The sequence below is a fragment of the Ranitomeya variabilis genome, chromosome 6, assembly GCF_051348905.1.
Source record: "Ranitomeya variabilis isolate aRanVar5 chromosome 6, aRanVar5.hap1, whole genome shotgun sequence".
NCBI lineage: Eukaryota > Metazoa > Chordata > Amphibia > Anura > Dendrobatidae > Ranitomeya > Ranitomeya variabilis.
In genome coordinates, this window is record NC_135237.1 from 331,070,898 (window position 1) to 331,089,013 (window position 18,116).

Sequence of the window (18,116 nt, forward strand, 5' to 3'; positions counted from 1 at the left end):
TAGTACAAGGCTGGCTGGGCTGTCTGTATTTTGATGGACAGCACCTTTATTCAAACTAGTGCATGGGCATTCTAAGCTGTCGATATTTTGATAGACAGCTAAACCCTCCAATCTGAGACTGGGTGGTGCTGAGCTTCCTTTAGATGGTCCCAATTCTTATTGACTATCCAACTGTTTTGCTAAGCAGTCAGTCCCAGACATCTGCCAGTCGTAGCATGTCTCCTCTACAAAGAATCTTCACTCCCCCATCTAATCAGTAAATGTAGGTGCACATGGTATAACAGACGTGGTTTGTGGAGCCACTGTGCCACGGACTGTGAAGAGCCTGGAGGGGCGTGACTAAGTAAACACCTGACTGTTCACTAGAGCCTCTGATGGCAAAAGTTAGACGTTTGCTCCCGATGAACGCCAGGTGCCAGCAGGCAGTGTTTGCATCAGAGTGCAGCAGGCAGTGTTTGTATCAGAGTGCAGCAGGCAGGATCTGCAGTATAGTGCAGAAGGCAGGGTCTGCATTAGAGTGTAGCAGGCAGGATCTGCAGGTGAGTGCAGCAGGCAGGATCTGCAGTTGAGTGGACCAGGCAGGATCTGCAGATGGGTGCAGAGGCAAGGTCTGCATTAGAGTGCAGCAAGCAGGGTCTGCAGTTGTGTGCAGTGGGGACTGGTACCATACACAACTTAGACTGCAAAACAGGAAGGTTGCTCAGGCACCTCCCCAGTGGGGAGCAAGCAATATATACATAATGTCTCATAGCCATTGGCTGGGGAGAAAATAGCAAGTGCACGCGCTAGTGATTTAAGAGAGCAGGAGCTCACACGTGCGAGCCCTAAGCACATGTCTAGAGGACCTGCTGGAAGCATGCCGAGCATGGGGAAGGGAAAAACTGTCTGCAGCATGGGGAAGTGAAGAGACACGCCGGGACCCTTCCTGTCAGAGCAGGGGTCCAACGTGGTTCCAACACCTGGTCAGGAAATGCTGTGGGATGGACGCTGCGTACCTCTGAAGCATCCAACCCGCAGGGTCCAGATGTTGCAACATAGTGGACAAGATTTCAAGAAATCCCATGTCCACTATGTGTGCACTGACGCCTGTAGATTACCTGCAGTGATGAACACGCGGCGTGTCTTTCCCATACAATGTATAGGGTGCGGGGATTCCGCATGGTTCAATGAACACATACAGATTCACCTGCGTTCAAATGCTGGCAGCACTTTGGACACAGCAGACATGAGCTGCATACAAAGCGCTGCTGTCCTGAACGTCTACACATACCCTAAGAGCTTTGTTTATTTTAAACTTTTTTTTACTGTTTTGCCTTGTGTGTATATTATCTTCATAAACAAAATTAAGCTCTGAGATTGTCTTTGACTGGAATGCTCATCGCAAGAATTCCTTAAAGGGGTTGTCCACTACCTGGACAACTCCTTCTGAATCCCTATGTTCCTCCCCTCCCCCATAATATAATAACACTGAGGCCGGCGTCACACTTGGCGTAGGAAAATACGGTCTGTTTTTACAGGCGTAATACGCAGAAATGATCCCAAAACAGTGATCCGTATTTCATCCATAGGCAAGGTGTGGCTGCGTTTTTTTTTGCGCATGTAGACCTCCGTATGTAATTCGTATGGCATCCGTACAGTAATATTTTCTCGCCGGCTTGCAAAATGGACATAGAATGGATCCATGGGCTCAAATATTCGTGAAAACATATATGCAGACTATATATATATATATATATATATATATATATATATGTCAGTGAGACACATATATATATATATTTATATTTCATACAGCACTAGATAGAAGCCGGTAATTGAAACCTGACAGGATATGAGACATGGTTTACACGTAAACCATTTCATATCCCTTTTTTTTTACATATTCCTCACTAATAATGTTAGTAGAGTGTGTGTGCAAAATTTGGGGGCTCTAGCTGTTAAAATAAAGGGTTAAATCACGAAAAAAAAACAGGCGTAGGCTCCAGTGCAATTTTCTTCGCCAGAGTGAGAAAGCCAGTGACTAAGGGCAGATATTAATAGCCTAGAGAGGGACCATGGTTATTGCCCCCCCCCCTGGCTAAAAACATCTGCCCCCAGCCACCCCAGAAAAGGCACATCTGTAAGATGCGACTATTCTGGCACTTTGCCTCTTTCTTCCCATTCCCGAGTAGCAGTGGGATATGGGGTAATAAAGGGTTAATGTCACCTTGCTAATGTAAGGTGACATTAAGCCTGGTTAATAATGGAGAGATGTGAATAAGACGCCTATCCATTATTGATTCTATATTGATTCTGTATTAATAAAGGGTTAATAATACACACACATTAAGATTAAAGTATTTTAATGAAATAAAAACACACATGAGTTGTTAAATCTTTATTATTTGCTTAATCCACCTGAAGACCCTTGTTCTGTAAAAGAAAAAAAGAAAAAAGCAACAATATCCCATACCTCTCCGGTGCTCAGTCATGTCCCACCCTGTAAATCCATCTGAAGGCGTTAAATAATTTTTCAACCAGGAGCCTGCTAATGCAGCTGTTACTCCTGCTTGTAAAAACTGGGGAATGAAAGGAAAGCAGGGGAACGTAGCTACCTAGACTTGCGGTGCTGCACCCCCTGGTGGCATAAACTCATATGAACTCTAGCGTGAGAAAATATTCAGAAAAATTCCCACCAGAATTGGACTCCGCGTCTGGTGGCACGTTTGCCCGATCGCTATTCTCATTACAGCTTTTTGAACCATATCATTTGGTTTTCAGTTACAACATACATCATACCAAGTCTCCCATTAGAGAGTCGCGCATTTTACATGCTCAGTACAGCACGTAACTGAAGAAGGCTCTGTATGAACTGAAACGTTTTCTGTGTTCTGCAATAAATTCTCCTACTGCGCATTTAAGCTGAGTGCTAGGTTTATATTTACTACAGAAATAACTTGAATCTGACAAAAGTAATAATAAAGAAAAGGTCTATGAAAATGAAAAAATGAAAGTCAGACATTGCTTTTCAACCATGCTTCCACAGAATTAAAAAAAAAATAAAACTCATGAAATAGACCTGGACAGAAATGATGATACTCCTGAAAATAATGTGGCAAAAGGGACATGTTAAATCAAGGTGTGTCCACTAACTAGCATCACAGGTGTCTACAATCTTGGAATCAGTGAGTGGGCCTGTATATAGGGCTACAGATACTCACTGTGCTGTGTTGGTGACATGGTGTGTACCACACTCAACATGGACCAGAGGAAGCAAAGGAAAGAGATTTCTCAGGAGATTAGAAAGAAAATTATAGACAAACATGTTAAAGGTAAAAGTTATAAGACCATCTTCAAGCAGCTTGATGTTCCTGTGACTACAGTTGCACATATTATTCAGAAATTTAAGATCCATGGGACTGTAGCCAACCTCCCTGGTTATGGCCGCAGGAGGAAAAATGATGACAAATCAAAGAGACGGATAATACGAATGGTAACAAAAGAGCCCAGAAAAACTTCTAAACATATTAAAGGTGAACTTCAAGCTCAAGGAACATCAGGAACCATCCGTTGTTGTATGAACCAAAGTGGACTTCATGGGAGATGACCAAGGAGGACACAATTGTTGAAAAAAAATCATAAAAAGCCAGACGTGTGTACCTATCAAATAGACCAGCATCATGAGCAGGAGGCTTGTGTCCATCCCGTGTGCAACCTTTCCGAAGAGGAGGAAGCGGAAACCCTCCTGGATCTGCTCACCCAAATCAAGGTGGGCGGATCCATTGAGGATGTAAAGGTGGACCACCAGCTCTCTGAGGACCAGCGGTCCCAGCTGGCGATTACACTACGCCCCTTCTGGGAGCTGTTCAGCAGCCTTCCCAGAGGAACCGAGTTGTCCATCACGTGGACACTGGGGATCACCCCCCGATATGGCAGTCAGCATATCAGGTCTCTCTCCTGGTGCAGCAGAAGCTGCGCCAGGAGATTGACGAGATGCTGAAGCTGAGGGTGATCCAGGCATCCAAAAGCGCATGGGCATCACCCGTAGTCCTCGTCCCCAAAAGGACCGAACAACCTGGTTCTGCATGGACTACTGGGGACTCAATGCTGTCACAGTCACCGATGCATTCCCTATGCCATGCATCGATGACCTGCTTGACCAGTTGGCTGGGGCTAAGTACCTGACCATCATGGATCTGAACTGGGAATATTGGCAGATCCCTCTGACCCATGAGGCTCAGGAGCGCTCTGCCTTCATCACCCCATTTGGACTGCACAAGTCCACCGTGATGCCCTTTGGCGGATGGTCAACATGCTGCTTCAGGGTCTTGAAGGGTATGCACCTTCGTACCTGGATGATATTGCCATCTTCAGTCCCACATGGGAGGATCACCTAGAGCATCTGACGCAGGTGCTTAGGTGGATCCACCGGGCAGGTTTGACCATCAAGCTGGAAAAATTGCCAGCTGGGCATGAGCCTCTACCTGGGTCACCGGGTAGGCGGGGGGTTCTGAAGCCTGAAATAGGGAAAGTGGATGACATCACATCCTGGCCCACCCCCAGGACCAAGAAACAGTTGATGTCCTTCCTGGGGACCTCTGGGTACTATAGGAAGTTTGCTCTACACTATAGTACCCTGGCCAAGCTCCTGAAGGACCTCACCAAGAAAAAGCTGCCTCTCGCAGTAGACTGGTCATTCGTCTGCAAAACCGCTTTTCAGGTGCTCAAGACATCTCTCTCCAGCTTCCCAGTACTACAAGCTGCTGACTTTGCATGGCCGTCTGTAGTACAGACCAACGCCAGTGACTTTGGCCTCGGTGCCATGTTCAGCCAGGTCAATGCAGCGGGCCAGGAGCATCCCGTCCTGTACCTGACCAGGAAGCTATTGCTGAGAGAGGTGGCTGTCATGGTTCTCAACACACAGAGAACATAGTTGAGCATACAAAAAGGACTAGCTCTTGGAAGATGGGAACTCGAGCTGACCGTGAGCTAAACCTATCACAACAACTGAAAGTGGCCGGGTAGCGTGCCTACGTTTTATCCCTAGACGCCCAGCGCCAGCCGGAGAACTGACTGACCCTAGCAGAGGAAAATACAGACCTGGCTCACCTCTAGAGAAATTTTCCCCAAAAGGCGGACAGTAGCCCCCACAAATATTGTCGGTGATATTAGAGGAAATTGACATACGAAGTATGAAAATAGGTTTAGCAAAATTGAGGTCCGCTTACTAGATAGAAGGAAGACAGAAAAGGGGACTTCACGGCCAGCTGAAAACCCTATTCAAAATTCCATCCTGAAATTACTTTAGAACTCTAATATCAACTCATGACACCAGAGTGGCAATTTCAGTTCACAAGAGCTTCCAGTCTCAGAAATATTCAAACACAGAGAACTGGAACAAAAATGCAAACAAACTTAGGACAAAAATCCAACTTAGCTGAAAGTAGTCTAGGAGCAGGAACATGCAACAGAAATGCTTCTGGTAACATTGTTGGCCGGCATAGAAATGACTGAGGAGCAAGGCTAAATAGAAACTCCCACATCCTGATGGAAACAGGTGAACAGAGGAGATGACAAACCCACGTTCAGTACCACCAGTGACCACCGGGGGAGCACAGAAACCAAATTCACAACAGTAATCCCCCCTCAAGGAGGGAGCACCGAACCCTCACCAGAACCACCAGGGCGATCAGGATGAGCCCTATGAAAGGCACGGACCAAATCGGAGGCATGAACATCAGAGGCTGTCACCCAAGAATTATCCTCCTGACCGTAGCCCTTCCACTTGACCAAATACTGAAGTCTCCGTCTGGAAACACGGGAGTCCAAGATCTTCTCCACAACGTACTCCAACTCACCCTCAACCAACACCGGAGCAGGAGGCTCATCGGAAGGCACAACAGGTACCTCATACCTGCGCAACAATGACCGATGGAAGACATTATGAATAGAAAAAGATGCAGGGAGGTCCAAACGAAAGGACACAGGGTTAAGAATCTCCAATATCTTGTACGGGCCGATGAACCGAGGCTTAAACTTAGGAGAAGAAACCTTCATAGGGACAAACCGAGAAGATAACCACACCAAATCCCCAACACAAAGACGAGGACCAACACGACGACGGCGGTTGGCAAAATGCTGAGTCTTCTCCTGGGACAACTTCAAATTGTCCACCACCTGCCCCCAAATCTGATGCAACCTCTCCACCACAGCATCCACTCCAGGACAATCCGAAGGCTCCACCTGACCGGAAGAGAAACGAGGATGAAACCCCGAATTACAGAAGAAAGGAGAAACCAAAGTGGCAGAACTAGCCCGATTATTGAGGGCAAACTCCGCCAAGGGCAAGAAGGCAACCCAATCATCCTGATCTGCAGAGACAAAACACCTCAAATAAGTCTCCAAGGTCTGATTAGTTCGCTCGATCTGGCCATTAGTCTGAGGATGGAAAGCAGACGAAAAAGACAAATCAATGCCCATCCTAGCACAGAACGCTCGCCAAAATCTAGACACGAATTGGGTCCCCCTGTCAGAAACGATATTCTCCGGAATACCATGCAAGCGAACCACATTTTGAAAAAACAGAGGAACCAACTCGGATGAGGAAGGCAACTTAGGCAAGGGAACCAAATGGACCATCTTAGAGAAACGGTCACACACCACCCAGATGACAGACATCTTCTGAGAAACAGGGAGATCAGAAATAAAATCCATCGAGATGTGAGTCCAAGGCCTCTTCGGAATAGGCAAGGGCAACAACAATCCACTAGCCCGAGAACAACAAGGCTTGGCCCGAGCACAAACATCACAAGACTGCACAAAACCTCGCACATCTCGTGACAGGGAAGGCCACCAGAAGGACCTAGCCACCAACTCCCTGGTACCAAAGATTCCAGGATGCCCTGCCAACGCAGAAGAATGGACCTCCGAGATGACTCTACTGGTCCAATCATCAGGAACAAACATTCTACCAGGCGGGCAACGATCAGGTCTATCCGCCTGAAACTCCTGCAAGGCCCGTCGCAGGTCTGGGGAAACAGCAGATAAAATCACTCCCTCCTTAAGGATACCCGTAGGTTCAGAATTACCAGGAGAATCAGGCTCAAAACTCCTAGAAAGGGCATCCGCCTTCACATTTTTAGAACCTGGTAGGTATGAAACCACAAAATTAAACCGAGAGAAAAATAACGACCAGCGCGCCTGTCTAGGATTCAGGCGCCTGGCAGACTCAAGATAAATCAAATTCTTGTGGTCGGTCAATACCACCACCTGATGTCTAGCCCCCTCAAGCCAATGACGCCATTCCTCAAAAGCCCACTTCATAGCTAAGAGTTCACGATTACCAATATCATAATTTCGCTCCGCGGGCGAAAATTTACGAGAAAAGAACGCGCAAGGTCTCATCACGGAGCAGTCAGAACTTTTCTGCGACAAAACCGCCCCAGCTCCAATTTCTGAAGCGTCGACCTCAACCTGAAAAGGAAGAGTAACATCAGGCTGACGCAATACAGGGGCGGAAGAAAAGCGGCGCTTAAGCTCCCGAAAGGCCTCCACAGCAGCAGGGGACCAATCAGCAACATCAGCACCCTTCTTAGTCAAATCAGTCAGTGGTTTAGCAACATCAGAAAACCCAGTTATAAATCGACGGTAGAAATTAGCAAAGCCCAAGAATTTCTGAAGGCTCTTAAGAGAAGAGGGTTGCGTCCAATCGCAAATAGCCTGAACCTTGACAGGATCCATCTCAATGGAAGAGGGGGAAAAAATATACCCCAAAAAAGAAATCTTTTGAACCCCAAAAATGCACTTAGAACCCTTTACACACAAGGAATTAGAGCGCAAAACCTGAAAAACCTTCCTGACCTGCTGGACATGAGAGTCCCAGTCATCCGAAAAAATCAAAATATCATCCAAATACACAATCATAAATTTATCCAAATATTCACGGAAAATGTCATGCATTAAGGACTGAAAGACTGAAGGGGCATTTGAAAGACCAAAAGGCATTACTAAATACTCAAAATGACCCTCAGGCGTATTAAATGCGGTTTTCCACTCGTCCCCCTGCTTAATTCGCACTAAATTATATGCCCCACGAAGATCAATCTTAGAGAACCACTTGGCCCCCTTTATGCGAGCAAACAAATCAGTAAGCAATGGCAAAGGGTACTGATATTTAATCGTGATTTTATTCAAAAGCCGATAATCAATACACGGCCTCAAAGAGCCATCCTTTTTAGATACAAAGAAAAAGCCGGCTCCTAAAGGAGATGACGAAGGACGAATATGTCCCTTTTCCAAGGACTCCTTAATATATTCACGCATAGCAGCATGTTCAGGCACAGACAGATTAAATAAACGACCTTTTGGAAACTTACTGCCCGGAATCAGATCTATTGTACAATCGCAATCTCTGTGCGGAGGCAGTGAACCAAGTTTAGGTTCCTCAAAAACGTCACGATAATCAGATAAGAATTCCGGAATCTCAGAGGGAACAGATGACGAAATGGCAACCAAAGGTACGTCCCCATGAGTCCCCTGACATCCCCAGCTTAACACAGACATTGCTTTCCAGTCGAGGACTGGGTTATGAGATTGCAGCCATGGCAATCCAAGCACCAAAACATCATGTAGATTATACAATACAAGAAAGCGAATAATCTCCTGGTGATCCGGATTAATACGCATAGTCACTTGTGTCCAGTATTGTGGTTTATTACTAGCCAATGGCGTGGAGTCAATACCCTTCAGAGGTATAGGAACTTCCAAAGGCTCTAAATCATAACCACAGCATTTGGCAAAGGACCAATCCATAAGACTCAAAGCGGCGCCAGAGTCGACATAAGCGTCCGCGGTAATTGACGATAAAGAGCAAATCAGGGTCACAGATAGAATAAACTTAGACTGTAAAGTGCTGATTGAAACAGACTTATCAACCTTCTTTGTACGTTTAGAGCATGCTGATATAACATGAGTTGCATCACCACAATAGAAGCATAACCCATTTTTTCGCCTAAAGTTCTGCCGTTCGCTTCTAGACAGAATTCTATCACATTTCATATTCTCTGGCGCCTTCTCAGTAGACACCGCCAAATGGTGCACAGGTTTGCGCTCCCGCAAACGCCGATCAATCTGAATAGCCATTGTCATGGACTCATTCAGACCTGCAGGCACAGGGAACCCCACCATAACATCCTTAATGGCATCAGAGAGACCCTCTCTGAAAATCGCCGCCAGGGCGCACTCATTCCACTGAGTAAGCACAGACCACTTATGAAATTTTTGGCAGTATATTTCCGCCTCATCTGTACCCTGGGACAGGGCCATCAAGGCTTTTTCAGCCTGAATCTCTAAATGGGGTTCCTCATCAAGCAACCCCAAAGCTAGAAAAAACGCATCCACATTGAGCAACGCAGGATCCCCTGGTGCCAAAGCAAATGCCCAATCCTGAGGGTCGCCCCGGAGTAAGGAAATTACAATCCTGACCTGCTGTGCAGGATCTCCAGCGGAGCGAGATCTCAGAGACAAAAACAATTTACAATTATGTTTGAAATTCTGAAAGCGAGATCTATCCCCGGAGAAAAATTCAGGTAAAGGGATTCTAGGTTCAGATATTGGAGCATGAATAACAAAATCCTGTAAACTTTGAACCTTATTAGCGAGATTACTCAAACCAGTAGCTAAACTCTGAGGATCCATTTTAATCAGGTGAGATCAGAGCCATTCAAGGATTAGAAGGAGAGAGAGACGAAGGCTGCAGTATAAGCAGAGAAGCAAACTCAGGGGAAGAAAAAAAAAAAAAAAAAATTCTCTGCAGACTTCTAATTCTCTCCTTTCTTCAGCCAATTATTTTAACCCTTGGCCGGCCAAACTGTCATGGTTCTCAACACACAGAGAACATAGTTGAGCATACAAAAAGGACTAGCTCTTGGAAGATGGGAACTCGAGCTGACCGTGAGCTAAACCTATCACAACAACTGAAAGTGGCCGGGTAGCGTGCCTACGTTTTATCCCTAGACGCCCAGCGCCAGCCGGAGAACTGACTGACCCTAGCAGAGGAAAATACAGACCTGGCTCACCTCTAGAGAAATTTTCCCCAAAAGGCGGACAGTAGCCCCCACAAATATTGTCGTGATATTAGAGGAAATTGACATACGAAGTATGAAAATAGGTTTAGCAAAATTGAGGTCCGCTTACTAGATAGAAGGAAGACAGAAAAGGGGACTTCACGGCCAGCTGAAAACCCTATTCAAAATTCCATCCTGAAATTACTTTAGAACTCTAATATCAACTCATGACACCAGAGTGGCAATTTCAGTTCACAAGAGCTTCCAGTCTCAGAAATATTCAAACACAGAGAACTGGAACAAAAATGCAAACAAACTTAGGACAAAAATCCAACTTAGCTGAAAGTAGTCTAGGAGCAGGAACATGCAACAGAAATGCTTCTGGTAACATTGTTGGCCGGCATAGAAATGACTGAGGAGCAAGGCTAAATAGAAACTCCCACATCCTGATGGAAACAGGTGAACAGAGGAGATGACAAACCCACGTTCAGTACCACCAGTGACCACCGGGGGAGCCCAGAAACCAAATTCACAACAGGTGGCCTACTCCACAATGGAAAAGAAGTGCCTGGCAACTGTGTGGGCCCTGCAGCATCTGCAGCCATACTTGTACATGCATCCTTTCATCGTGGAGCCGGACCACAACCCCCTCAGCTGGTTACACATGATCTCTGGGACGAATGTGAGGTTGCTGCGTTGGAGCCTGGCACTCCAGCAGTACCACTTCTTCATTCTCCACAAAAGGGGCTGTGACCATGGCAATGCTGATGGACTATCCCCGGAAGGAAAGATTGCGAGAGTGCTCTCGGGTAACACAGGAATGTGATGCCCCCTAGCTCCTTCTAAAGGGGGTAGGTGTGGGATATGGGGTTGGTATAATTTTGATATCCGATGGAATTCCCTGTCAGATGCAGTGGCCCAAAGATACTTGCTCCAAACCAGCCCTCCACCTCTGGCATTCCTCCAGGCCAAAAGGCAAGTCAAATAACCCTTATACAATGGGACCTCATTACCCCATGAAGGCACTTCCTTGGACAGAGCAGATCAATGTTTTTCTTTAATTAGCCCAGGAAAATAGGCCTTTGAAGCTCTCTCCAGAGGGCCAATAGACCATAGACCCTGTGTCTCCCAGCCCCAAGTTCCTCAATTATCACAGGGGTGTGAATTCTTGTGCAGGACCAGCCAACTGGAGTCCTTTTTTTGACTCAAGCAGACATCGTGGCACCACAGATCGCAGACCAGCACAGGGCTTTGAGATATTGAATCTGGAAAATGACCTATAATGACAGCATATAATATCTCTGAACCGAGCCGAGCACATAATCGGAAGCGGCATTCCTTCCCCCACACGTCCGTGCCTGGCAGCCACCTGTACAACTCTGCGTTATTGAGTTATTGAGTATGTTTGGTCTCCCTGCACAGATAAAATCCAGCAGAACCCAGGGGCGCCGCCGCCATATTAGTGAGACCCTTAGGCGGAAAGTTATGAGTATCTGCGGTTCTGGACAGAAAACCATACACTCAGATATGGGAAGAGGGAGGCTGCAAAAGCCCAGAGGTGTGTGCAGTGTGTGGGAGGAGCAGCCTAGGGGATAATAGGTAGCTCCTCATTTTGTACTCAGCTTTTCTATTGACAGGAGGCCAGCTGATGTGGCCAGAGAATCTCACAACAAAGATTTGAACCTGTGATCCATCAGCACCTCCCTGTGGTCACATGATAGATAACACAGTAATTGCAATCTATTTGTATCCCTACCCCAGTACTACACTCCTGACTTTATACCTGTATATCTGCTTTTGTAAACATATACCTGTATCTTTCTAGTGCTCATTTCGGCGATTAAAAATAAAATTAACTTTAGGCTGCTCTTTTATCTCGGTTCACGAATCCCCACGTCTGCACACTGAGTTAGCTATCATACGCTACCCAGGTTGGTTCCTGACCCGATATAAGCCTGCTGTTGGACGGGGCTTATATTGAACGAGGAACTGGTGGCAGCATACCGTACTGTGTTAGTGAGGAGCCCTGACAGTGATGGCCAGGTTTATATATATATCCCCAGCCTGGACTGGTGATGTACATCACCCTTCACTGGGAGCTCCTCAATAACTCGTACCTATAAGGGAAGCCTTTCCGGTAACTATTTGCCCTCGGTGCAGTCCCCTAACTGACTTGGGGCAAGTGGTGGTGCCAGAGAGCTGATCCCTGCTGGGTCCTTCTCTCCCCTACCCGGAGGTGAGCGAAGGTGACATACCCCACCCCTGTGCGATCCATCACAGTGAGGCTGTAGTGATCCCAGTCCTGGGCCTGCTTTCCTAATATCAGCCAAACAAGCATGTTTACTAGGTTGTGCCAGATCAGGACTGGGCTTTCTGGCATTTTTCCCCCTACCTTCTTCTAACTGTTATTCAGCTACCTACTTCTGGGTCCTGACCTTCCGCACCTCAACCCTCATCCATATCAGTGACCCCAGCCAGCACATGCTCAGTGAGCTCTAAACTCCTTTCCAGGTTTGCAATGCTCCTGAGTGTTGCAAGCTGCTCATTGAGGCCGGGGTCACACTTGCGAGTGTGATGCAAGAAACTAAGGCGAGTCTCTCGCATCAATACCCGGCGCTGCCACCAGCACTCGGGACCGGAGCGTGCAGCTGCGTGTATTTCTATGCAGCCACACGCTCTGGTCCCGAGTGCCGCGAGTTTCGGCCTTAGATTCATTATCTGGGCTTCCAAACATGTAATATGCTGTCATCGAGTGCAATTATATTCACCCTCATACGGTTGTTCAAGGCATGCATACATCTCACAAGACATACACCTGGTAGCATGTCCATGGATCACATGTTAAATGGGGATAAACAGTACAGATAAAAGAAGAAACACAATGGAAAACACTAAACTATGCTCTTATGTTAAACTATGGTATTGTGTTTTATTATGCACTTATCTACCCCCTCTACACTTTAATACCACCTCTGCTCCGCTCTGCAGCACTGCTTAGGCTCACTGGAATTTGTAGTACTCCAGGCAGCGCAGCAATTTTGGTGCCAATTTTACCCATTTTCCAGTGAGATAATGTAAAATCTGGGGCTAAAACAAAATTTTGGTGGTAAAAACGTAGTGATTTTTTTCTTCACTGCCCAATGGCATAAAATTCTGTGACACACCTCTGGTGTCAATATGATCACTGCACCCCTAGATAAATTCATTGAGAGGTGTAGTTTGTAAAATGGGGTCACTTATGGGGGGGTTCTGCGGTTCTTGCACCTCAGGGGCTCTGCCACTGTGACATGACACCCTAAAATCATTCCAGCAAAATCTGAACTCCAACATGGCGCTTTTTCCCTTTTGAGCTTTGCACTGTGCCTCAAAAGTAGTTTTCGACCACATATGGGATATCAGCATGCTCAGTAGAAATTGCATAACACATTTTGAGGTCCATTTTCTCCTGATATCCTTGTGAAAATGAAAAAAAATGGTGACTAAAACAACATTTTTGTGGTAAAAAAAAATTGTTTTTCATTTTCACAGATCAACGTTGTAAAATTTTGTGAAGCAACTGTGGGTTCAAGGTGCTCACCACACATCTAGATAAATTCTTTGAGGGGTCTAGTTTCCAAAATTGGGACACTTGTGGGGGGTTTCTACTGTATAGGCACTTCAGGAGCTCTCCAAACCCAACATGACACTCGCAGACTATTCCATCAAAGTATGCATTCTAAAACGTCACTCCTTCTTTACTGAGCCCTGTATTGCGCTCAAACAGTGGATTACCCCCACATATATGGGGTATCAGCGTAGTCAGGAAAAATTGCACAACAAATTTTGGGTTCCATTTTCTCCTTTTACCTTGTGAAAATGCAAAAATTGAGGCTAAAAGAATATTTTTGTTAGAAAAATGTGATTTTTTTTAATTTTCACGGCTCAATGTTATAAACTTCTGTGAAGCACCTGGGGGTTCAAGGTATTCACTACACATCTAGATAAGTTTCCTGAAGGGTCTAGTTTCCACTGTTTAGGCACATCAGAAGCTCTCCAAACGCGACATGCCATCCATTAATTATTGCAGCAAATTTGACATTCAAAAAGTCAAATGGCGCTTCATCCCTTTCGATCCCTGCCATGCGCGCAAACAGTAGTTTTCCTCCACATATTGGGTACTGACGTACTCAGGAAAAATTGCACAATATATTTTGTGGTACCCTTGTGAAAATGGAAAACATGGGGCTAAAAGAACATTTTTGTGTAAAAATTGAGATTTCTTTTTAATTGTCACAGCTCAACGTTATAAATTTCTGTGAAGCACCTGTGAGTTCAAAGTGCTTACCACACATCTAGATAAGTTCTCTGAGGGGTTTAATTTTAAAAATAGAGTCACTTATGGGGGTTTCCACTGTTTAGGCATATCAGTTGCGCCATGGCGTACATTACGTATTACAGAAAATTTTACGTTCAAAAAGTCAAATGGAGCTCTGCCGAGCGCTGAAACGTTTTCCACCACCTATGGGATATCAGCATGCTCAGGAGAAATTGTTAAACAAATTTTGGGGTCCATTTTTTCCTGTTACTCTTGTAAAAATTTGGGTCTAAAGTAAAATTTTTGTGAAAAAAAAGTTAAATTTTAATTTTTTCATCCACTTTCCATTAATTTCTGTGAAGCACCTGAAGGTTTAATAAACTTCTTGAATCTGGTTTTCAACACCTTGAGGGGTGCAGTTTTTAGAATGGTGTCAATTTTGGGTATTTTCTATCATATAGGCCCTTAAAAGTCACTTCAAATGTGAGGTGGTCACTGAAAAAAATTGTTTTGCAAATTTTGTTGTAAAAATTAGAAATTTCTGGTCAACTTTTAACCCTTGTAACTTACTAATAAAAAAAATTATTTTTCCAAAATTGTACTGATGTAAAGAAGATTTGTGGGAAATGTTATTTATTAAATATTTTGTGTGACATAACTCTCTGATTTAGGCCGGGGTCACACTTGCGAGTGCGATGCGAGAAACTTGCGCAAGTTTCTATGCAGCCACACACTCCGGTCCCGTGTGCTGGCGGCAGCGGCGGGCATTGATGCGAGAGACTCACGTGAGTTTCTCGCATCACACTCGCAAGTGTGACCCCGGCCTTAAAACGAACATTTCAGCAGGATTTAGGTAAGTATACAACGCGCATTGTCAGGTTGGTACTGTTATATTGATTAAAATGATAGCTTCGTTGATGAAATCCGTCTGTGTGGAGGTATTAAGAAGGTATTATACTTTGTAGAGTGCGCAAAGAGGCCATCATACTGTATGGGAGCACCAGTAAGGCATTATACTGTAATGGGGCATTAAGTGGACATTATTACTGTGAGGGGTCATAAAAAGGGCATATTCGTTGTGTGGGTACATTATTACTGTTTGTGTGACACAGAGGGGCACTATTAGGCCGGGGTCACATTTGCGAGTGTGATGCGAGAAACTGCCACCGCACTCGGGACTGGAGTGTGCGGCTGCATAGAAATACATGCAGCAGCACACTCCGATCCCGAGTGCCGGTGGCAGTGCCGGTGGCAGTGCCGGTATTGATGTGAGAGACTCGCGCGAGTTTCTCGCATCACACTCGCAAGTGTGACCCCGGCCTTACTGTGTGGTGTGCCCCACAAAAGGTGACACTATTTGTCTGGAATTTTATCTCTGTTCTTGGAAGGAAAGTTTGTATTCAAGCATTTTCTAGTTATGTTCCTGACAGGCTCTCTAAAATTGTTACCATTTTTTTTTTATTTTACCATATATGAATAACTTTAGTCTGAAAAAAATATTTACCTTCCTGACCTGCAGAATACTTTTAGTAATTCACAACTAAAGGAATAATTAGGAGTAAATAAACTTTCTGGCAGGTTTTTCATATTTGGCATGGGCTTTAATTGCCTGCACATAAGGGGCGTGGGTCCTGAGACATCACCCATGCGCTGAACAGACCCTGAACAATGTGCAGTTCATGAGACACTAGTACACACCTCTGCCTGAAACACAAAGCTACAACATTAGGAGTACCACAAGTGCCATAATTTACCATCTAGATAATTAAAAGGTAGAGTACATAAATGTACATTGTGGTAATTATGTGACAAATATAATATAAAATAATTTTTATTGCTTATCATCTGCATTTTATAAGTACTAAAAACACATTAATAGCAAAGTTTTAGTATTAGTAATTTTCACAATTTTACCTTAAAATATAAAAAACACATTGCACGTAATATGTGTTCACATTAGCATCATTGCTTCTATTTATAATGGAGGCATGACATCTCTGCTGGACCCATTTTCTAACAGATACTGATATATTTTGAGATACATTTATTCACGCATAAAAAAGTGACATTTGTGTACAGCTGGTTAATATTTATTTTCAATGCAAACTAATTTAGAAAGCACTTGGAAGGTGACATTGGCTGGAAGTGTTAGCTGTCTGGTTACTTTTTGAGTCGTTAGTTTCATCATATTCTATCCTGAAGGCTCTTTCGAGGGCATCTTGAATGGATTGATCTTTCTTCCACTTTTTCCCAATAAGGAAATAGATATATGGGTCAAGTGTACAATTAAGCGCGGTACTATAGGCACTAGCAATGTGTAGAGCAACGCTAACCTTATCGGATGGTAGCAGTCTGAAATATATTAAAAACCATGCAAAATTGAATGGGATGACAGACGAGATGAATATAACAACTGCAATGATAATGATGATGTAGAACTTCGTTGGATACTGCTGGTTAAAAGTCCTCCTTACTTTAATGAGCAAGATAATGCTTGAAACAACCATAATTGGTAAGCAGATACCAATAGATAAACCAAAAGTCATGATCTGAACCGCTGTACACTCTGTAGCATGGATGGAAAAAGCGACGCTTGTGCATACCAAGTTCTCTATGAGAGACTCTGCGCATCCAAGGAGCCAAGCTAAGCCACAGACGATAGTGGACAACTTCTCCGGACGATGGCATTGGTACCAGAAGGGAAATAAAACAGAGAGACATCTTTCTAAACTGACGGCTGTGAGGATAAACATTCCAGAATATTGTGTAATGTCATAGAAGATTTCCAAAAATAAGTACAGCGATTTTTTCCCTTGAAAATTTGGATACCGATTCATTACTGTATTAATGTACATCATTAGTATTACTGAACTAAATATCAAAAAGAGGAAGTCAGCCACCGACAGATTGATGATGTAAATAGTATACTTGTTCTTCTTTATCTTGAAGCAAAGGTACCAAAATACAGTAATATTTCCTATCAAGCCAATGAGACAGAGAAGTATGCAAATGGAAAATGCTACTGTGAGCTGAACATTAGCATAGCCAATTTCAGTCCTATTTTGGTTGATGGTATTTGAAGTAGTATTATTCATGTTTAAAGGCGTTGTTGCAAATAAATCTTCGTGTTACCCTGTTAAGGAAAAATATATACTTTATTAATAATTCTCAAATATGAGCAGAATGCATTCATAATTTCTCTTTTCTATTTTAGATTCCTTTTATCTTTATAAAATTACAATATGTGCAACCTATATTCTATAGCAAGACTTTTTTAATCTAACATACATAATCTGTGGTAGAATGAGGTTTAAATAATTCATGGGAAGTAGTAGTTAAATTAAATTATATTTTGAATACAGTCTACTTTCTAATGATTTTATTGACTGTACATGGAAATCTCAACTCTATGGACTGTTTAACAGATCCAAGGAAACTCTTTGGTTTCCATTCTTTCACCCCTGTACAGGGAGCTAACCTTCTCCATGTAGGCCCCTGGATTGTGTCGAGGAGTAGATGCTGTCTGTTGGAGCAAGTTGGTCTTAGAATAGTTTTACAGCCATATTAGAATCAGAGAAAATAGGTCAACAACAAAATTAGCTGATAGGGACTTAGTAATGAGGATAACTAGGGACTTAGGGTACTGTCACACTATACGATTTACCAACGATCACAACCTGCGATACGACCTGGCCGTGATCGTTGGTAAGTCGTTGTGTGGTCGTTGGAGAGCTGTCACACAGTCAGCTCTCCAGCGACCAACGATGCCGAGTTCCCCG

The 18,116-nt window shown here is 44.3% G+C and overlaps 1 protein-coding gene across 1 annotated transcript; it reads right to left on the reverse strand.

Annotated features, from left to right (window-relative positions):
• Window positions 1-16,302: 16,302 nt before the first annotated feature.
• Window positions 16,303-17,464, reverse strand: LOC143781150 (proto-oncogene Mas-like). The gene has a single exon (XM_077267650.1). It carries the CDS (start codon window positions 17,430-17,432, stop codon window positions 16,449-16,451), a length of 984 nt encoding a protein of 327 aa, XP_077123765.1. The 5' UTR covers window positions 17,433-17,464; the 3' UTR covers window positions 16,303-16,448.
• Between the last annotated feature and the right edge of the window lie 652 nt (window positions 17,465-18,116).

Bases quoted from the DNA above. Each gene is read 5' to 3' on its own strand.
- LOC143781150 (XM_077267650.1), bottom strand. From the start codon at position 17,432: ATGAATAATACTACTTCAAATACCATCAACCAAAATAGGACTGAAATT.